General features: G+C 36.4%; 1 protein-coding gene across 2 annotated transcripts; it reads right to left on the bottom strand.

Moving 5' to 3' along the window:
• Window positions 1–10963: 10963 nt before the first annotated feature.
• On the bottom strand, window positions 10964–23626 carry LOC128192638 (ankyrin repeat domain-containing protein 50-like). Of its 2 annotated transcripts, none has more exons than XM_052865497.1 (4): window positions 23078–23626; window positions 19357–21889; window positions 11210–12838; window positions 10964–11098 (listed from the first exon to the last, which is right to left on the bottom strand). In XM_052865497.1, exons 2-3 carry the CDS (start codon window positions 21835–21837, stop codon window positions 11213–11215), a joined length of 4107 nt encoding a protein of 1368 aa, XP_052721457.1. In that variant the 5' UTR covers window positions 21838–21889; window positions 23078–23626; the 3' UTR covers window positions 10964–11098; window positions 11210–11212. The 2 variants fall into 2 exon arrangements, with proteins under 2 accessions (XP_052721457.1, XP_052721458.1); XM_052865498.1 differs by lacking the exon at window positions 23078–23626 and adding an exon at window positions 22015–22211.
• Window positions 23627–23645: the final 19 nt, after the last annotated feature.

The raw sequence follows: 23645 nt of genomic DNA on the forward strand, positions 1-23645 counted from the left end.
ATCTTTTAACGGTTAGTTTAATTGTCTAGAGTCGGCATCATAAAAGATAATCCAATATTTCATAACATATATCACACATAATTAAGATGTGTATTTCTTAAACGATATTTACGGTAGACAACTCTGTACACGACAATTCAATCGTCTGGGGTCGGACAAATGAAAAAGATCATTGATGCAGATTGATAGCTGATAGCAATACTAAATATGGATTGACATAATTACGTTTTAATACCTGAAAATTTGTATGCAATAACGAGATACAATTATTGTTATCATAACTCATAAGCCTATATTTGCAATTTAATAGTGAATATTATAGGCTGGGGTGGGATGTGGGTTAGTTCTCCCATGTTTTTAGCAAAGTTAGGCATAATCATGACCATAATCCTTTTTTTTAAGTTGTCAAGAATTCGGATGAGTCTAACCCCCATACTTTCAATTTGCCTCCGACGCCACTGAATCTATTTTAGAGTGTGGGTTAATAATCGTTTTATTTATATGACTATTAAAATAAAAATCATCAATATGGGTTTATTCTTTTAAAAATGCTAATTATTTTAGTTTGTCTTCATCAATGCAATTAAATAATTAATCTAGAAGAAAAATTGCAATCAAATGATTTTATTTTACTTGAATTTAGAGAAAAGAAAGAGTGATACATCAGTATATTATTTGTAAATTCTAGAGCTACAAAAATATACAATGTAGTTTGAGTAATATCAATGAATTGAATATATATTGTATACGACTTATGCTTAAATGCAATAAGACGTTATTAACTTCTTTAAAAGAAGTAAATAGTAGTAAAAAAGAAAAGAAATATATACAATCTGACAGTAGATTTTTTTTTATTATTCCAGCCTTGATAGAACTAAGAATAAGACCCCAAAAATCAATGAAACTCCATGTATGACTCAATTTAAATAAATTAAATATGTTCGTCTTGCACTTGAAAATGCACGCTCTTTGTAAATTATATAGCCGTAGTTCATTCACATTCAGTTATGATTGAAAACACTTATAAAAATTCAAAAAGGTTTTATTTCTAATACATCTTTTATTCAACATATCATTAAAAAAAAAAGAATCAATTTTATATGACTTTATTTGCATGAAACAATCGAGGATTAAAAAAAATAAAGCATTGAAACAGCTAATTAAAAATGAGAATTAGATATATTTAAAATATCTTTAATTTACGGTAAGTCTGAATGTTTGGAGTCGGCATTAGAGAAGATATTCTAATATATGGTAACATTGTACACTGTACTTTTTGATCAGAGGTTAGCGGTAGACAACTCTGCACACGACAATTCCATCGTCTGGGGTCGGACAAACGAAGGAGATCACCGATATAAATCGATAGCTGACTGCGATCTAAAATATTGATTTAGCCAATTATGGTTTTTTTTTTTGGTAATTAATTTGTATGCAATAACGAGAAATATGAAGAAGAAACAGATGCTGATCTATTTTCCCTTTAATTTATAGCATTTATTTGTACAGATTATTTCTTTTTTTTTAAAATCACGTGAATGAAATCTTGCAGTCACATGTTTGTTTTTCATCTGAATATTGAAAAGTCAAAGGGGATTTAATAGATATGCTCCTTTATTAAAAAAGTAATGATAATAGAAAAAAAGATTATCGTAACTTATTTTATAAATTGAATATTCTACCGTCTGGGGTCAGACAATTCTAGGGGATCGTTAATGTAGATCGATAGCTGATACCGATCTTAACATAGATAAGTAAGAATTGTATTTTCAGAAATGTCAAAAAAAAAAATAAAAATAGAATATTAATATACTAGTACCGGTATTTATTCGACCAAACACATGTATACATATGACATTATTTGAAATGAGAAACTCTGAACAAACCAAACTTTCAGGCTGAATTTTATATTTGTATTAAAATTTAAAACAGTGACATATAGGCCCGATGGCTCAGGTGTGATAATATGTTATATTTCAATGTGTATAACTTAAGTTCAGTTGAAACACGTCACAATAATAAATGATTTACTTACGCATGCACTTGACGCACAATTCCATCGTTTTTTACTGCATAGTCAAATCGTATTCATTTTTGAACTGTTGGAAACAAATTAAAAAAACTCTATCAAAATCAGGTTTATGCACGTATCTTATTCAAAATATCAGGGACGTATATACTAAGTATATACGTCCCTGAAAATATTGACTATCGTTTCAACTAGTACTTTTAATTTGAAGATCGAAGCTGAGGATTAATTTAGTAAACAAAAGGATGCATGAAATTTGAACAAATAATCATTACATATTGTTTTAAAATAAGGTCAAAATATGGTAAATTGAATGCATATTTTAATATTAATTTAAACATAACGAAAATATCCCGTATCTAAAATTAACGGTAGATAACTCTTCACACGACGATTTCACCGTATGAGGTCGGGCGATGAAGGAGATGATTGATGTATATCCATAGCTGATACCGATCTTAGATATTGATCCGGGCAATTATGTGTATTTTGTAATGAAACGTTCTTCCGAGACACACTTTAAAAAGCAATATAACCTGCATTTTTCATGCCGGAAAGTTTTATAATGAAATTGTAATTTACTACTAAATTGACAAAAAAAAAATCTACAGTTTACAAACTTCTGTAGGTCACATCTTTTATTATTACACGTAAATGCAATGATAAAAACTTTATACTTGATAAAATTTGGTTTTAACAAAAAGTACATAAAATCTCGTATCCGTTGTTAAACAACATAGTCGGCTTTTTTAATCTTAACTTTTTATTTTCAGATTGAATGAAGTCCATGCGCGGATCCAGAAAATTTTTCCAGGGGGGGTCCGAAGGATAATTGTGTTTGCCAGGGGGGGTCCGAGGCATATTTTCGCGATAATTTTACTATGTAAATTTAATAAATTTTCATTTTCCAGGGGGGGTCGGGACCCCCCCGACCCCCCCTCTAGATCCGCGCATGAAGTCAATGATTAGAAACAAAAAGGGATGTGGTATTAAAATATTGTTATTTTACGGTTAGTTTGAATGTCTGGAGTCGGCATCAAAAAGATGATCCAACATTTGATAACATATATTAAACATAATTAAGCTGTGTACTTCTCATTGTAGTGTTTACGGTAAATAACTCTGCACACGACAATTCCATCGTCTGGGGTCGGACAAATGAAGGAGATCATTGATGTAGATCGATAGCTGATAGCGATCTTAAATATTGATCCATCCCATTATGTTTTATAAATGTATTTACATACTGTAGCAGTTGTAAGTTAAAAGAACTAATAAGCTACACACTTTTACATTTATACCATGACATATATGGATGATCTGTAAAAGAAATTGCAACAATTGCTTCAAAGGTCGCTCAATTGCCATTGTATAGGAATTTTTTTAAAAAGAAAAAAAAAACACCCCTCGAGACAAACCTTACATTACAAATATTATATAAAGATTTACATCACTTGCAACTTATATGAAATATTTTGTATCTTGAGGAATAGAGGAATAGCATATAATCAAAACTATATTTTATCAAATGAATATTAAAAAATATTTACATGAATTAAATGAATCAAGAAAACAGATGTAGTATGAGAATAATATTTTGGTCAGGATATAGCAATTTTACCGTCAATTTGAACGTCTGAACTCGGCAATAGCATACATTATTACATAACAATATTCGTCAAAATGTAATGTTGAAAAGAAATATGATCACTTTTTATCAATTTTATGTAAGTGCAAATAACTGCACTCGGGTCTGCTAGCACAATTTTTAAAAAATTGCTTGATTTGTTATTATTTATACGTAACGATAATTTTATTTTATTATTTTGCAACGAAAAAAAAAATTCAATAAAAAAGAAAAAGAATTGATTGAGTTGAATTGTTAACTGAATTTTATATATCATACCAATTAAAGTACTAATTTAATAGGATTTGATATGATAAAAGTCAAAAAACGAAAACTGTAATAAGCGCCTAGATACATGTAACTTCTGAAGTAAAAAAAGAAGAAAACAGATTCGACAACAAATGCAATTTACACTATTTTAAATTTGTACTTAAATATATATGTATGCGTAAAAATATAAAACTTAGACATCAACAGAATTTTAGATTAATTTAAATATTCAATATTGTAGTTAGGTACTTACATGTATATAACGAAGATTTTTTTTATATATATGTACATACATGCACGTCCGCCTATCAAAATCAATCCAAGGGTTTGCCTCTATTAAATCTTTAAAATATGAAGTGTTTAAAGTCAAGTTTCGGACTAGAAAACATTTTGAAGGAAGCCAAGTCAAAATACAAGTCACAAGCGCATAAACTGTTGTTCGGCTCCATGCCTCTTATTTTGGATGCGATTGTGAATGTTTCGTGCGTCTTTTGTTATTATGACGGGAGTGTAAATAAATTGGGTGCAAAGAATTTCAAAACAGCGCGAAAAGTACAAAGTTGAAATAGGACGACAACAAGTACATTGCAGCAAGTGAAATGTCTAGTAATAAAATTGTAATGCAATCAGAGAGACTTTTTTATTATGCAAAATGAAAAGTAATTTTAAATACATTGCATTTCCCCAAGCATGTCTGTAAAAAAAAAAGGTCTTCATTGCAGAACTGTTTTCTCATAATGTTGAAAATCATTAACAGTGACCGAATTTCTAAAGAATATTACAGAAAAACAATTGATGCACAATAATGATAGAAATAACAGTGAATGAAACCTTTATACATGTACTTGTATTGGTACCGGGAAGAACAGATTGTTTTTGCACCAATTTCTACTTCAAATTCTATGTACATATAATATTTGTTTACCTAGTGCACATCTTTACGATACATGTAACTCCATGCAAAAGTTTTTTTTTTGAAAACATGGTTAATGAAATACCTTATTTTTAATTTTCATAATTAATCCATACTTAACCATTTTTCATATTCCCCACCAGAATCTGTATATTGATAATTGTCTATGTCCTATTTGTTTTCTGCAAAATTCTCCCAGCTTATCATGAAATCTTGAGTATTGTTTGCTGCTTTACCAGGGTCAGTATACATTGGACACTAGATATATTGTATACTAGATTCTAGTATATTGTACACTAGGTGTACTAAATCTCCTCTATTCTAATGTCTGTCTTTAAATTCTGGTGTTCTTGTAGGCATGAAATTTTGCCAAAAAAGAATAAACTGGGTAATATTGCAACTTCGAGAGAAAACATTGTTGGGGCGATTTCATCTTTATATATATAAACAGTTTATATCTAAATAATAACGAAAACTGAAAACATCATGATTATTTGGGATCCAAAACTCGGTGTAATGTTATATACATGCAGTTAAGTGAAAGGAGAATCCTTAGTGTTGTCATCTCTCCAGAATGCCAAGTCATAAATCACAGTGGAGCATTCCTTATTGTTTGATTTATAACACGGCGTTTGTTTAATGAACACGGACATTAGCAGATCGAAAAATGGAAACTGTGTGTGAGAAAAAGGAAAAATCATTTGGTTTAAAATAATAAAAAAAATCAATAGAGCTTAAGATGCTAGTATGCATCGTATTATTATCAAATAAAACGTGCCGGAAATCAAATTTTTGGAAATGCAATCATTATTGATTAATAATTTTTGATCTATTAAAAGGATATCAAAACATACAAACTAACTAACAAACAAAACCATGCCACTCACACAATATAAATATCAAACTTTGATATTTTAAAAGAAATTGAATTGAAAATGCAAAGAAATATTGCAGTTTTCAAATTATCCTTTGTTTTTAATTTAAAAAAAACCTGAAATAAACTTTCTGTAGTTTCCATCAAACCAATATCACCATTATATGTTCAAATAATTTGCAAACAATATCACGGCTGAGCAAACTAGAATTACTCGAATATGGAACATTGCAATTAATATGAAATTTTGCAATATTATCTCAATTTCTTTTTTTTCTTTTTTTTTTTGAATAGGTTTTACTTAAAGAATGAGTCCATTGAACTGAAAAAATATTAACAATTTTTTTTCCATAGATAATACCAGTAGGAACTAACAAAAAATGAAAAGTCTATTTGATATTTTTTGGAGGTTGTTTATTAGATATTTTTTGTTTAAAAGCAAACTCTAACAAATATCATATTTTGCTATATGATTTTTAAAAATTTTCTCTGAAAAAAAATACAAAAAACCATAACCTTATGACTGTCAAATTCCTCTTATTTCAATGGGAAAGTTTTCAACCACTCCTTACAATGTTATTTAAAGGTAATCAACTATATTGTTTGTTAACTTTACTCTGCATAGAAAAGAAATCTCGTCAAAAAATATTCGGTAGTGTGCGGATGAAAGGGTGATAGAATTTAAGTGATAGAGTTACCACGCTTAGTTCTTTGGGATCATCTAAATATTCAGAGTTATCCCTCTTGTCCCAATAGCTAAAAGCAAAAGCAAAACCGACCTTTCATATTAATAGAAAATGATGAAAATAATTGAACATGTATGTTCAGTTGAATGATTTTTTACCCAATTTTATATTTCATATCATAAAGCGAATGAAAGTCAAACAAAGGAAAATGTCAAAAATAGTTTTAAATACATGTATAAGTGGTTTAGAAATTGCACTGTTCTTTGTCATTTTGATACTTTTTATGTAACTGTATTAATTTGCCATTAGACGGTTTAAACTAATCACGTTCTCTTTAATATTTTATGGTCGTATTTGCAATAACAAGGGTTACACAATTATTTAATGATACTAACTTGTTATTTAACTTAACACATTTTACAAAAAGCTTTGTCTCTTGACTCATGAAGATTCTTTGACTTTTTATGTGTGTTTAGGAAGAAAACTTGATGCCTATCTAATTTGACTTTGTACAACTAATGCTAAGTTTGAACATCAGATAATTTTGAAAACGATAATTTAATTATCAACTGCTAGATAAAATTACTTTTTACAACTATGTTTCTGGTTAATATGACTTAAAATTCTCGCTAATAATAAAAATCAAACTACATATATTATCTTTATTTTGTTATTGTCGTTGTTGTCCAAATAGCTTGACTATAAGTCTGAATTATTACAAATATCAATGCTAAAGAAGTTGGGGGGATAAGGCGAGTAAAATGCCTGTATCAGGACGAATAAGATAATGACAGATAAAAATATCAACCTATCTGATAATTCTTTCAAAAAATCCTTCCAAACAGTATATATTTTTATTCATATAGGAACAACATTTAGATATGTTGATTTGAAACGGTGAATCAGAGGCGGATCCAGCAATTTGGAAAAGGGGGGGGGGGTCCATTTGATCAAAATCAATATGTGAAAAATTCATCATTTGTCAATAAACAAGGACTTTTTGAACGTTTTCCGTGCGTATAAACTGTATTTTATAAACATTCATCTCGTCACTATCTATTTCACATCTATTTCAACACCAGAGTGCACTGCATTATTGAGCGTTTTACTGTTTTGGTTTAGGTAAGGAAGATTTGCATAATATCTAGCTTTAAGAAACCCAAGTTTCCAGCAATGAGAAAGTGCGTCAATGCTTGTTAGAAAAGAAACACTAAGAAATAAATCAAAGTACTGAAAGTACTGAAAAGCGCTAACCTAGCTTGGTTCTAAGAAAATTTACTGTGTGCAAGCGTAGGCGGGAATGAGCCTTATTGAAATTTTGGTTTATGTTTAATGAATATCAATTAAAAGTATCTAAGGACAGATTTCTTTAAATATATGTTACTTTCTGAAGATGATGTGAATTAAAGCTGAATACGACTTGTATATGGATACTTGCCTGAAAAAAGATGTGTTAAAATCACAAATTATACCTTTTGAACAGTAATTTATCACAGTTTTTGACATTTTCTTGCAAAGAATCGATTTTATTTTTCTATATTTTAGCTTCTGAATACGCACTATATTTTTTCATCACTGCGTAGCATCCCGTGCTGATGTACGTAAGCCCCGCAAACCAACCGTATCCGTCACCCAGATAACTGGTTCCCTATACCTCTTACCAGTTTAAATGATGTATATTTCTGCTCATAGAGGGCAGTTATTCCTTGCACCGGAAATAGAAGTCTAACGACAATAAAGCGCTGAGCTATGCTTAGCGCTTTAAAAATAACCCAGACTAATGACGAAAAACTATTATAAAAATGGATATTTTGGTAATTTTTTTATGTCTTTGATGATCTTAAATTCTGAACTATTTATCAATTTTGATTTCTATCGATTACCTTCTTAAATAAAGGTATGATAGGATATGACAAAAGAATGGGGATAATTTATCTGCTGAAAAGATGGTACGTGTGTAATACAATGGTAAAAGCAATTGTCGTCCCAGGGAACTTGATGTGACCTCTGTAATGGGTGCGCTACATCATCCTGACTAGTACAGATGCGATCATATTCAGGAAAGTTTTGAAAAGTTGTGCATTTTCATAATGGTTTACATATTAACCCCTTACACGGTATTTTGTAACAGAATTTCCGATTCTTGGAAAAAAATGCTTTCTTTTGTGTTTCATGTGGGTATGAAGGTAGCTAGCATTCCAGAAAAATAGCATAACCCCCATAAACGGGTCATGTAGTTTTCTTTGTATTTTTCGAATGAAACGAAGTAAAACTTATCTATTATAATTATTTAAGTTATTTAACTAAACAATACATTTGAAAGCGGCTTTTTAAAGTAAAACGTACATGTATGAGTGTACTCGTACTTGAACGTCGTTTTACTCGATGGCTTGTCAGTTCAAAACTGTATGAACTATAATAAATTTTTTGTAAGAAATACAGTAGAAAAACTTTGTAGATGTTATTATAAATCTGTGATACTTCTTAATCTTATGTTTTTTTTCTTTAATTGTCCACATATTTTCTCAGTGTAGCAAACACCGGATGCTGAAGGGGAGTACAATGTACTTTATTTCGATAAAAAATCGATACGGTTTTTTTCATATAAGAACAAAATTATGGGACGTACCGCGTAGTACGAAATTCTTTAAATAAGCAATTTTTAAAGCATTTATTTGAGATAATTACAGTATTTTGTATTTTAATTGCTTTTAAATAGGAATTAAACGTTTTCAAAAAAATCATATGTCCCAGAGAAAGGGGGGTCCCGACCCTGGAACCCCCCCTCTGGGTCCGCCAATGTGCATGCGTATCCAAATCTTAAAATAGTTCTATTTTTTTTAAGAACTGCAATGCTTTTTATATTATACAGTGGGTCTGTGCTCTATAACATCCTAGTCTTATATAAGATCTAATCGAAAAAGAATCATTTTAATCAACCAAAACCAGGAAAGATGAACAACTTTACATTAGAAATATCATTTTGAATCCCAACAATTGAACGTTTTATAGGAAAAATAATACAAGTTCGTAAGTTCGTGACTTAAGCCCTATAGCAATAAACAACGCATTTTGTTGTGACAGATCTAGAAATGGCTCATTTAGAACAAGGGATTTTAGGAAGAGGGTTCGATATTTCCAAAACATGATGCGAGTACTGACTATAGCTAGAAATTGTACCTTTGCAAAATATATATTATATTATTAAAAATAGATTTTAATGAAATAAACCCCTTAATTTGAAATTGTATTTTACGACAAAACCAATAAACATTTGTTATCCTTTTAATAGTATTGTCGTCATCTTATTCACCAATCGTCAAATTGTGTTTCTCTTTATTATCTAGAAATGTTTCATGATTTAAATTATTTAAACTTGTTCGATTCATCGTTTAGATATTTTTAGAGTTATCTCTCTTGTCATACAGTAGCATATTATGTCGGGGGGGGGGGGGGGTGTGAAAAGAATGTGAAAACGTAGAAAATTTAATAATGATTTGTTCGATTAAAATTACATTGGCGAGCATCCTAGGTTTTATTTAAAAAGTAACACTTTAGATTTGTGATAAGGATATTCATACACATGTAAATGTAACATGTAAAACGGCCAAATGGATATACGTTTTATAAAAAAAAAATCAAGCGACATTCCATCTCGGTTGTTTTTGAACACCCATTTAAAAGTCTCTAAAAGCCAAAATATATTTTTTTGCTACTCTGCCTTGTCCATAAACATTGCAAGACGTGGAAAACAAAACTCGAAAATCAAAAGTTTCTGAAAGAATGTTTATTACAGTTTTGGTGATAAAATGAATCAAAGCACTGAATTAACAATCATCAACAAGCAAATCAGAAGAAACAAAATGTCTCAGGCATTCACAACAGATACACATATCACACGGAAGTCCAGAAGTATGCTTTGCGCATGACTAGAAACACACTGAATTAAAGCATCACAAAATAGCACAAAGAGCTATACAATAGTGCTCAAGAAACTTTTAGTAGCGTTTTGTACAAGTAGCATAGCTACATATGAAGACATTTTTTTCCAAGCATCGGTAATTCTATTGTAACAATGATATTAAACAGTCTACTGTAGCAATGGTTAATTGCGTCATAAGAATTAATAAGTTCGTAGGGAATCACCATACAATGGAATATCAAGCAAGCAAATGTGCAAAAGTCAACGATTTGTGTAAAGCGTCACTAGATTTTGTTTATTGCGTCATTGGTGAAACTGTGTGTCGAGGGGCTGATATCCATCAACTGTAACGGTTCTTCAATATCTGTGGATATCGATATCAACAGCCAGTATATTTTCGTTATTGGTTCACATCAAGTCAGTATCCGACTTCTGCTATAGTAATTTTTCTAGAATGTTCACTCTGTTTATCACAAAGAAGATATTGCACGGAAGGTGGGCTTTACTTTGCATAGCGTTTCTTTTCAAAGAAATAGAAATACTGTAAAAGGACATCTGACGACAAAGGAAAGCACCATGTATTGTACAAATCCACCACTGGGAACAAACTGAACAATCCAAGATGGTTAAATAAAACATCACAACTGGTCGATCTCTCTGACTACAAGCATCAGTTGACAATTTCTAAAGAGAACACTTCCACGGGGTCCCATTGACGAGTTGTTAAGCTGTTTGAATGACAATCTCTTTCGTACGCCAATCACAGTTAGATAATTCCTATAAGATAAAAAATACATGTATAACATTGAATATATAGATATAAAAAAAAGAATAAGCACATACATTTTGTTTCCTCATCGTATACTAGTATATAAGTACTTCGCCTACCTTTTATAGCGGTGTCTCTTTTTTGAGTGGTAGGCCGTTGGGTCTAGCGGGCCCTTGATGCCCCGTGACGATTCCATTGGTCACCGGTCCGTTTACTCCATTAAGATTGCACTGACTGTGGTCGATACTGGACAGTTTCCCGATGTTCGGGCTGTTGATTCCTAGACTCTTGGTTACATTAGGATTCGTCACTATTCCGTTTCGTTTTCGTCGCATTTCCGGCGATCGCAGCGCACTCTGTCCCATTATAAGTTTGGATGGCTGATCTTTAACTGGACTCTGTTTCAAACGAAGTTTCTCCAGGTCGCTTTTGATGTTCTTGAAATGTAAAGGGTTAATTTGCCAGACTGGGTCGTCTGCGAATTCAGCGTTCGGGTTAGTGATAATGTTTATTGTTGCAGTAATTTCTTGTTGTTTATTGTTTGAGTATTTCACGGGAGCGAATTGATTAAGGTTTCTCTCAGTGGAAGGGGAGATCTGACTATGAATGTTGTTCAATTCGTTGTGAACTTCCACCATTGGTGAAAGAGGCGGGGACTGTACAGGGGTCTGGGGCTCGCTTACGGGAGACAGAACACGACTCGCCGGACGGGGGCGGTTCCGGCTCATTGAACACTGCTGCAGCTGTTGTGTGAATGTCAAACAATCACCACTGCCGAGTGCATTGGAACTGTACGCGCTTTGATTCGTGGAGGAAGTAAAATTACTGGATGACTTCGAGGAATTGTTCGAAGCGTACGATTTCCGGCGGTCAAACGTCGAGTCGGGAGAATCGGACGGCGAGCTGTTTAGCTGACTTCCGTTCACGATGACTCCTGACGTCACACCACCGGTCGTGTTTGTGGGTTTCGTGTCGTTACTTGAAGTGGACGAATTACTTCGGCTGCTCTTACAGCTTGGAGCCACAGCGCCGTATTCTTCCAATAGGCGACACACACTGGAATGTCCACTTTTAATCGCGACTTTCGCCGGCGTACGACCGAACTGGTCGGCGTGATTTGGGTTCGCTTTGAATTGTAACAGAGTTCTAACCACATCTTCGTGTCCTTCTTGAGCCGCTATGCACAGCGCAGTCGCGCCCTGGTTACACGTGTGATCCACCGTTGCACCCTTCTGCAGAAGGAGACGGACTATTTCGTCGTGCCCCTGCCAGGCCGCGGACTGTAGTGCAGAACGTCGGTCGTTGTCAACCGCATTCACTTGGGCTCCATAATTCAAAAGATGCTGCACGACCTCTGTATGACCTTGCCAGCTGGAAATATGAAGCCCAGTACGTCCTTCCAAATCGGTACACTCGGCGTCGGCACCATTTTCGAGCAAGAAAAGCGCCATATCGGCCTTGTTTTCGAGACACAATAGATATAATGTGGATCTTCCATCCAAGTCTTTGTAGTTGATGTTTGCGTTGCAAGACATGAGGTACTCGACAACCTCAAGGTGACCACCTACTGCAGCCACCCGTAGTGCGGTCTTCCCGTCAAGTGACTTGTGGTCGATCATAGCGCCGTGCTCCGCGAGACATTGCACCACCGCCAGATGTCCTTCCTGTGCAGCAAGAACCAACGGATGGCGACCGTCGTTATCGCACTCATTTACTTTGGCGCAAAATTCCAGAAGGCACTCTGTGACCTAAAAAAAAGATTAAACAAAAATATCAACAAAATGACTCACTTCTCTGAATAAATGGCGGCGATGTACTCTTTGTGCGTTTCAAAACAATGACAAAATATCTTAAACAATATAAAGCAGTGCCTCAAGGTTCTTTTTTACGAAGTTAATCTTTTCACAATGTAGCTAACAAACGATACATACACAATTAGATTTGTGGTCTCAAAGTCTCAAATTTTTTGACAGCTTTGAAATGATTATAATAAGGGTATTTGAAGAAAACACAAAGCACAGTATTAAGACATCAAAGTATGTGTTAAACACAAAGAAACTTATTTCAATTATAGCTTCTCTGAGCAAAACATTTTCCTTTAATTTTCTTAAGAAACACGCATAGTGTTTCTTCTTTACAATCCGTTCTTTTTGTTTAACAAAACAACTGCGATCCCATTAACAGACCGCAATAATGCAGCTATTTCCACAAAAAGTCTCTCTACAAAGTCACAGAAATCGATAGGTCTTAACAGTAGCAGTGGAATCTAATTATGGACCGATTCGGCACCCACACTGCCAAGAACTCACCAGAACTCCAGATTTAGCTCTATGAGGGTGAGCTTCGATCTCTACTCTAGTACAACCCGTTATAAAACTTGTAAATAATTAACTACTTGTACAGTGATATTACGCTGTAGTCTGTCAATAAATGACTGCAGCTTTGACTCATGCATCGAGTGACAAAGCAGATGAATGTACTTTTTATACATTTAAGGTACGTTGCTCTTCTGAAAAGAGAGATAACTCTCAAAGAGCGAAATTTTAATAAAATCCAAAAAAATGTGCAACTAAAGTACATATCCAAGGGACACTTTCAAACTTTAACATTCCGAGGGATCATACCAGTGCTGCATCTGCTAATTCTTTTTGATCAAGTGCTTTGCAACACAACCCTGCATAAAGCAGACATACACCCCCGCCTGACTCAATCACAACACTCCCCCCGTGTACTGATAAATCTGACCGTCACCTCAACTCCCGGATCCATCAATCAAACTACTACACTGTATATAAACGTGATAACGACTGTTTACACGGCACTGTTTGCCGGGATCCACGGGTTCTCTCTGTTGTCTTTATGTGATAACTACCTTTATGAATGAAAGAGAGGACTATAAAAGGTGATTTATCAAATCCTTTATCTACGTACAAAGGATAATTGACCCGAAATGTCAGTTTTTATCCCTTGTCAATATAAATATCGGAAAACGTTCGATAACTCCGACGTGACCTCGCTCTGTCGCACCTAATATAGTGTGTTTTAAAATGATTTGCAAACACGGTATTAATGCAGACAAATCCAAATGTGTATTGTATCTCCACAACAAAGAAGATTAATTCATACAATAAATAACCACATCTGGCCGGTGTCAGGGGTGTTAGGTTCTTGAGATGTAAGCATTTTTGCAGTAAGAATATTTCTGAATTCGTGCTAGGACCCCATTTAGAACGCGACACCCCAGCTAAGTTTTAACTGTCCTTGTATTTATAGTTCCCACCACTGACCTAGTTTTATACCCTGGGACAGACTTTTATGTCAAGTTTTCGCATTATCCACAGGAAGTGAAGGGGAAACTGTTTTCCGGGTGTCGTAATCATCTGTTTACATTGGCAATGGGTTAAACTGTCATTTACCTCAAACTAACAAAGAAACGATCGAAAAAGCGAAGGGGGACGCTCTTCTTATTGGAAACCAAGTAATTTAAGCATTTAAATTCAATTTGAACAGAATGCACGGATTTACAGTCTTTTCAGAAAAATACTGCAAGAGGAGAATAAAGTTATTGAATAGGTTGGCACTGACAATTACTTATTTTGTTAAAATGTAAATCTGCTTAATCTTTTTAATCTCTCAAAGCAATAATTCTCATTAAGTGTGTAAGAAAAGATTCTCAAAGTGTGAAGTATAGCCGATCAATTTTTATCGGATCAAAACTCATGCATCCAGCAAATAGGCTAATTGAAGAAGAAATTTGATTTTTTGGTAAGATTCCTTTAGAATGAGAACAGCAATAAACACGATATCAAGTACAGTCATCTATCCTCTATAAAATTCCCTCATGCTATGTGAATAGTCTTCTCATTTGGCTGTGCATAAATCAAACGAAATCTTAGAGTGAGGTATAGAGATGTAGCGAGATAACTGGCTTCACAGTTCGAACACGCTCGTTGCGTTTTGTGATGTTACACGTTGTTCAACTATCGACCTTCATAGATTCTCTCCACAAAAATGAGAGGAAGCCAGCAGTGTAACGTGCCAAAACACTATAGAAATGTTAGCACAACCTGACGCGAACTGTAACGAATGTTGATCAACAGAGTTTGCTATCTGCCAGAACTTATCATTTCTCCTGTCAGTGTCTATCAACTTCAAATAATCACTAATTTACGGACAAATTGAACAGCAATTAAGACATTTAAAACATGCTTGCTCATCTTAAACATGCATGTTTTACGGAGATGCCTTCACTTTTTATCCAGAATACAAGCATGGTTATCCTGGCACCTGTGTGTTTGGATTGAAGTTGGTCCAACATTTTTGTTTTGTCTAGCTTTCTATGAAATTCCTTTATAATATCATTAATCCTTAATATGCCATGTAGGCGATTTAAAAAAATAATAATATGTAGTTGCATCAACGACTGATCGTTTTTCACTGCTTTCAATGTTCTCAAATACTAAACTGATGTAATACAGTGGACATGACCTGGTCATTAGCAAAGAGTGACCCCTCCCTCACCCCGGGGGATCAATCACAGGTAATAAGGATAGCTGCCATCCCTCTTACAGGTGACTCATCGCTAACCCCGACCTATCACAGCAACGTTTGCTGATGCTTTACGGACCATTTCTTCCCTTCATTTTTTATAGGGAATTAATTAATGAAATTGAATTTCATTGATAGCGCAGACAATACCAAAAATCGAGGCCTGACAGGTGAACTTGGTTGATAGATAAAGGTTCTCTAACAGGTGCGCGGAGGTAGGTCTCGTTGTGAGGGCCACGACCTATCTCTAGATACACGTAAGCGTCTACACAGTGTCTGAATATCAGGGAAATTAGGAAAATGCTTATACAGACCGATACATTTCAGATGTCAAGCATCCTTAGCAATGGTTACAGAAAAGACGGTGGGGCTGCCTGGGAGATCGGGGAGATTGACTGTATCCGACAGTGAGCTGGTTTATACAGAAGGGGCACAACATGGTGAACATGTGTAAACAGGGCTGAACGCTCTCATTACGATCAAAGTCAGCACAAGTTTAACATGACAGGTTATTAACAATCTCAGCTGTCCGATCAAGGGAGGAAAAGAATTAAAATAAGGACCAAAATCTCCTCCCCGCCTGCCCCGGCCTACAGCTGGCGTTAATCAAATGTCATAAATGAATTCAGTCTGCATCCGGATTGAATTTTTTATAGAGCAAGTATGAACTATCATGCCCGGATTTTTTTTACAAGGTTTTATGGATTTTGCCGTGTCCATTTCTACCTGAATTTTCAGGTAGAACGCCGTGTAGATAATTAATTTACCTTCGGGATGATTGATTGCTACATGAAAACCTGGGGTCGACTTTACGGGGTCCTCATGCGAGACCAGTATTAAAAAAACCATCAATATGAAATTAAGGTCAGCTAACCCAGGTAGGGGAAGCTAGATGAAGAGATGCATTAATTAGGTTGCTTTTGATTCCAACTCTAGATCTGATCATTGGTGGATGTTACAGATTTTTTTTTAATATTGCACAGTGATGTTTACAAGCATGCATTATACACGCTAGGATTCCCTATTTTCATACACATTAAGCAAATGAAAGCTAAATTGTGTAAATATATCAGTTATGGCTTCAACAGAAAAGAATCGATGGCGACCTCATCAATAAATGAGATGTCCAGTGTCGGCTCTCGTCCCGCTAAACCATTTCCTGACCAACTCCAGGCTCGATAACTGACACTGAAAGCTCGATATATTTACAAACCAAAAATAAAGAATCCGGCGATGTCTGCAACATGCTTCCGTGAAAGAGAGAAAAGAATCCCTTGTCTAAAACATGCTGTTGAGAAAATGCACTGCAAAACTGCTTCTACAGCATCCATAATTCTTAGCTACTGTGGCTATCAAAATAATTCGCATCGTCGCGATCGGTGCTTACTTAGACAAGAGAGTATTGCTCTTAAAAAGTTTGACATATAATCTCCTTCATCATACGTTAACTGTGATAATCAAAGCCACTTGTGTTCCAGCTTTATTACGTAACATTGATCAAGTCCTAATAGCATTCTTTTTTAATATGATTAATATATCCCAGAGTCCCACTGGAAACAGGAAGTCATCCTGAGCTGCACAAATCGTCCACCTGCTTTTTTCATTGCGGTTTTGATAATTTTCCAAACACAAATTAAAATAACCGGAAATCTTTTGTCAATATTCTTAATTTAGTTTCATAATTCGATTCGAATAGCAAAAATCGTTATGCAATTTAAACGTTATTATCAGAGTGAGTAAAGGAATGTCCGGAGAGGCGCCGGGTAATTAGGCCTACCCGATACTGATGGTTCTTGATGTATTTATGAGATAAATACGTCAGAATAAAGAAAAGAAGAAAAGAACACCAGCTGCTATATCTCAACTCATCCTACACATCTCGCAGATCATTCCAAAGGATAGAGTTTGTTACGTGATAAATTCGTTGATGTAGGTATCTGTGTTACTAAAAACAAAAATCCCTCAAATCTAAAAATGAAAGTTAGCTTATTTCTGAAACTTGGCAAGGTTTTATCTTTCACAAGAAAAATTCATTTGCCTAAGCCGTTCTCAAATTTATTCTTAAACTCGATATTGATATCCTCAGAATAATCTCTTTAGGAGCTGGCATTTTTCATACATTCCTGACTGTGACCTCTGAAATCTAACTGAATAGTACTGAACCTTGTTAGCTCTGAAACAATTGTACTCTACTTGGAAATTTGTTTAATTAAAACTTTGCCTGATTAACCCATGACTTCTACATTCCCGTTTGACAGATTAGTTATGTGATCTTCAAAGCGAGGACTCTAAAGGATCAGAAACAAGGAATTTAACACTACCCTTATCTGGGTTTTGCAACCACTGCACATGCCAAGCGATCACATGCAAAGATTTGGACATGTGTATTCAGTTTGCACATGCAAAGCTGAAAAGATGACAACCTCCATTCTAATGCTGGTCAAACATCACCAAACCCTTTGAAGGAGTTATAAATTTATCTTACTATTTAAAGAAATAAAAGATCGCTACTTTACAGCACAATAGATCGGTGTTTAAACAAAGTCTTCCAGAAAGGCAAAAATGTTTATTTTAATATTTCAGCTATTACATAACCGTCTGTTCAAATTTCGGTCTAAATCAGATTAGTTTTAAGTCAACACAAAAGCGCTGGAATTATCAATATTATCGTAACATACACGACATAAAAAATAACAGGAAAATCCAACTGGCATACCCAACATTTCTGTGTGTCAGCCGCTCTTTGTATCATATGGTCAATCAAACTGTGGAAATTATTTATAGGTCTCAATAAGCGAAATATCTCATTACTAATTGCTATCCTAATGGAGTTCTGCGGCATTCACAACATTAGGACATAAGTACCGGTTTTAAAGATGGCTCAATTTGTTCGTTGACAGTACATTAGTACACTCAGGGAAGTTATAAATTAGGTTTTAAGTTACACCTTCTACTAACAAACCTATCCCAGGTATGAAAAACGCAGGTAAAAAATGAAGGAAGATAGAAGATCTTACATAGGATCTAAATTAAAACACTTCATTCATTATGCAATCATGGTGTGGTTAAAAAAACAACTTCATAGATAATAGTTCCGATACCGCAAATTAAACAAAGGCGTACAACTCGGTTAAGGACACTCCGGTCTGTACAAAACCACAGATACCAACGAAGAAATAAAAATAAATTCAATAACTGAAATTTTTAAAGCAAACCTTTGATTATTTTTCATATTTCTATACACGCCTCTTCGCCGGTAGAAAAGGTATCCGGTGATATCGTGTCGAAATTGATCCACCTCTTACAAGATAACATTTTTTGAATTCTGAATAGGATCCTTGACGGGGTTGCGAAAGGTAGATCTTTCACCTGTGATTCTTCCAGATGCATATTGAAGTGGAGTGTATACACCTTGTGACGTGATTTATTTAATTATTACTCTTATTTCAAACACTGGCAATCCTTCATGTTCACACGCCAAATTTTTAGAAATCTAATGGGTTAAATTTTTATGCCCATTCTTAATAAAAGTGTAAATTAAGCTTGCCATCTGATTCTAGAAATCAACTATCCCAAGACACGTCATTTAAATATAAACTCAATTATATTGCACTGCACTTACTGTGCCCGGTCGGACAAACACTGTAAAAGCAAAAGCTCGTGCTAATAAATCATACGAAAAAAGCACTACATGTATTTAGTAATAAATGTACTGTACCTTTAGGTGACCCTCGTAGGCCGCCATATGAAGGGGAGACCATCCCGCATTGTCTTTGTGCATCTCGTCCAAGCCCCTCTCTAGCAGTTGTCGCACTGTATCATCGTTTCCTTGGGCTGCAGCAATGCTGAGGACATTTCTTCCCTCTGAATCTATCGTATCAACAGCACATCCCCAAAACAGTAGCTGGTATACAATTTTCGCGTGTCCCATGGAAGCGGCGGCAAGTAAAGCCGTTCGACCACTCTTGTCCACGTGGTCAATGTCCGCATCCCACTCCAGCAGAAGCTCGCAGACGTCACGGTGACCCTCGCACGCCGCCACAAGTAATGGTGTCATCCCGTCCTTGTCCTGATGGTCGACCTCGGCCCCTCGCTCCACCAGGATACTCACCACATTTTCGTGGCCCTCGCTGGCCGGAATGCACAGGGCTGCCACAGAAAGCGCTGTTCTGCCATCACAGTCCTCGTGGTTTATATCTGCATTGTAATCCAACAGATGCTGGACAATTTCCGAATGTCCCATATACGCAGCTGCGATAAGCGCCGTGCGACCTTCATTGTCCGCCTTGTTGACGTCTGCTCCGTGTTCCAGCAGACGTAACACGATGTCCTCGTGACCGCCCCATGCAGCGGCTCGAAGCGCCGTCCGCTGGTCTTTATCAGCGTAGTTCACCTCGGCACCCGAGTCCAACAGCAAACACACGACAGCCGTGTGTCCGCCCCACGCCGCTGACCGCAACGCTGTCCATCCTTCACAGTCGGTAGAATCAACGGACGCGGAAGCACTAAGGAGCGTGGCAACGACAGTTCCATGACCTTGACGCGACGCTAGATTCAATGGCGTCTGTCCATTCCGATCCACTGCTTCTACGTTTGCTCCTTTACTTATCAAAAGATTGACTAAATCTAAGTTCCCTTCATAGGCGGCAGTGTGTAATAATGTCCTTCCGTTCACATCCACCTCGTTTAACTGGATGTCCACATCCTCCAATACTTGATCACAGGTCTCCGACTCCTCAATCATACTTGCTTGGAGACTAGCACATTCTGCTTCTTCGGCATCCGTCGGCATTTTAGCTCCGGCCTCAAGCAAAAGTTTTACTACTTTTTGTTCTTTCGGAACACCGGCAGATAAACTGTTCTCTACATCTGCGCCACTGACTAATAACCACTGAGTAAGATGGTATGACTGAATCGGTTCTTCAAAGTTGGTTCTCACCAGATGCCAAGTGAAATCTTGTACCTCAGCAGCGGTGAGATTTGCAGCGTTCATTGTATAATGCATAGCCAACATCCCATGACCCTCTGCTGCGGTGCACAGGTACTTTTGAGTACAATGCTTCACGTCCAGAAGCCACTCGGCAAAGCTATGGTGAAATAAAATTTTACTGCCCCCGTCTCCCTCAATTAATATTTTTGAAAGCAGTGCTATTCGCTTGTCGAAATCCTCTTTTGTTAGAGAGAAATTAGAGGTTTGCACACACGAGAATAACTGCTCCTCCGTTAAAGGTTTTCTCGAGGCCAGAATTACATTCAAAATTGGCTGTATTTTAGAAAATTGTTTCCGCACAAATAAACGCTGACACAGCCACAAATATAAGCCGTTGAGCGTTCCTGGGATTTCACGGATTTCCCGTAACATAATAAATTTCTCGGCCACCCCATCCAACACCTTTTCCAGATAGAGGAAGCAGCCATTGCTTTTGATGTGGAGCTGATTAAGCATCTCCGCCGTGTCACGACTGAGGTGTTGACGAAGGTCTTCCTCCAGGTCCAGTCTACACAGAATGTATTGCTGGACGTCACGCACCACGTGCGACTTCCGGAGATCGTCTAGACTTATCTTCCGGAAACCTGTAAACATCCGGGTCACTGATTTGCTATGTTTCCGGGAAGAGCACACTAGGAGAAGCCAGTTTGGAAAACTCGTGTGATTGTTGGCTAGAAGTTCGGCTATTGTTTTGCTTCCCGCCGTGCGGTCATTTAAGGGCTGCAGATACGACTCGTCTACTGATTCCACTAAAATAAACAGCGTCTGGTTTGGGGGTTCAATGGAAGACAACGGTTTCAGCACGAGTTCTTGGAACGCTTCATCGGGATTACGTTCGATTTCCGAGGGACGACGTAACTTTCTAGCTTCAGACGTTGCAATTTTCTCACAATATCCGGATATTAGCTCAGATTTCGATAACTGGTCCACCAGACCACCTACAAAAGTGGTCAGTGACAAACTGTCTATGTCGTGCGCCTGACAGAAGTGATAGCCTAACAACCGTTTGTTCAGCGACGCTTGCTTGCCCTGGGCAACAGTGGGCCACACTAGCTCGCATCCGATCGCAGACTTCCCACACCCCGGGCCCCCCATTATGAGAGCCCCGCATGTCTTGGACGTCGGTCGGCTCTCCACACAATGGGCGATCTTACTGAAGGCCCACTCCCGACAGAAAAACCTCTTCTCCTTTAGCAGGGACTGTGTCATCGTGTCGAATGTTTCATTCCTCGCGGCCTATGGAGAGGACCTCTGCGTCGCTCTGTGAATTAGAAATGAACGCAATCATTACCGTAACACAAGTCAGTGATATTTTCTAAATATTTGAAAAACATAGCGAAGCGTTGAGTAAGCAACACAAAAAGTTGTACATTATTACTAACTCACTGTAACACAATTATAACTGGCACAGTTGCCCGACCTTGATCAATTACAGTGCAGCTGCTGCAGCGACGCAAAAAGAAATGTCACTGAGAGCCGAGTTTTCCCGGCGAATTAACCCGGTGGATGATGGACATAGATCACCCTATCTTCTGCTAACAATCAGAAGATGATTAGCATTAATCGTTTGTGGCCTATTAAGATAACGCTTTGATAAGGGGCCAGATAACTGTACACATAAAAGTGCACACAGAAGCCCCAGTAAATCCTTATAGCCAGAAAATCCCTGTTGGGACCTTTTTATTCAAATTTCTCCCCGAATCATAACTGTCATTTTTTCACCGAACATTCCTGACGGATACCACCAGGTTCAATATTTTGCCTGCTTTATAAGACCTGCTTTAGTATGCTGTGAGCTGGATTGCAGCCATGGGAAAGCGATAGGGATACGGGGTGTTGATAGAGTGATAACGAAACATCTTAGCCAGCTTCTAACCCCCTCCGCTGTTTTGTCTACGAGCAAAGTTTATTTTCTCACAAACTGCTGTTTTCCACGGCTCGATCTTGGCGGGTCGGGGAACTAATAGTGGTTTTTATAGCAGATGATTTGCTATATTATTATAATGATAGTCGCCTGATAAAAAAGGGAAATAACTTGGCTGCAAACTCGCATAAGGACAATTATTATAAGGGGCAAGGGGGGGGGGGGGGGTAATGCAAAGCGTGATCCGGATTTTTATAAACAGAGTGCGTGGATAAAAGAAGTATTAGGGAAAGGATTGAAATGCAAATGCCTCCTTCCAACATCCCAAGACGAATTATTGATTGAATTCAGCGCAAACACGTGCGTTCCATATTAGAAATCAGACTCAAACATTTAGATTCAACCTTCTATGCAAAAATCAATACACACTGTATTAGGCTTTTTGTCGCAGTGCTCACAGACCCAGAAAATGAAAACTGATATTGCATTTGCAATCAGGAAATAGGTTATAAGTTGCTTTTCAAATGTCAGGACCTTACATTTAAAAACTGACACCATAAAATTTAATAAACCTAGTGTACATACCTTTTCGAATTTAAAATGATCCCAGCTAAATTTTATAGAGATGAATTGGATATTCTGTAATATCCCACGGGATTTGACAAGTCCATACAAAGATACCTCTCTGATTCACAGAAATCCAGCACACAGCACTATTTACATACGTCCAGTATCTGGGCAGTCTCAATACACAATGTTTCATTCAGTAGATACATTTCCCATGCTTTCGTAAGCTATTTTTATCGCGAGCTCTCACAAAGAATGTTGATCAGACGTCGTGGGCGGAGTTACGTTTAAAACCCAGCGTCGCAGTTGGTCGAATCAACCTAGTTTGCATGACAGACACCTGAATACCTTATCGACCTGTACATCGTAACCTTTAGTAATATACACGTAATTATTGTCATCATGCAACATTTGTTTTTCTCACTTCCTTCCACCCTCGGGACAAAATTCCATTGTCATCAGACTTGATCAGCTAATCGACACATTTAACATCGCACCTTGACAACGGAACCACTGATAAGCATACGTTGACAATGTTTTTACTGGTATTAGTCGTACCCAGAAGCCATTTGACCATGCTGATGTC

Source organism: Crassostrea angulata, chromosome 7 (assembly GCF_025612915.1).
Source record: "Crassostrea angulata isolate pt1a10 chromosome 7, ASM2561291v2, whole genome shotgun sequence".
In the NCBI taxonomy this organism is placed as follows: Eukaryota; Metazoa; Mollusca; class Bivalvia; order Ostreida; family Ostreidae; genus Magallana; species Magallana angulata.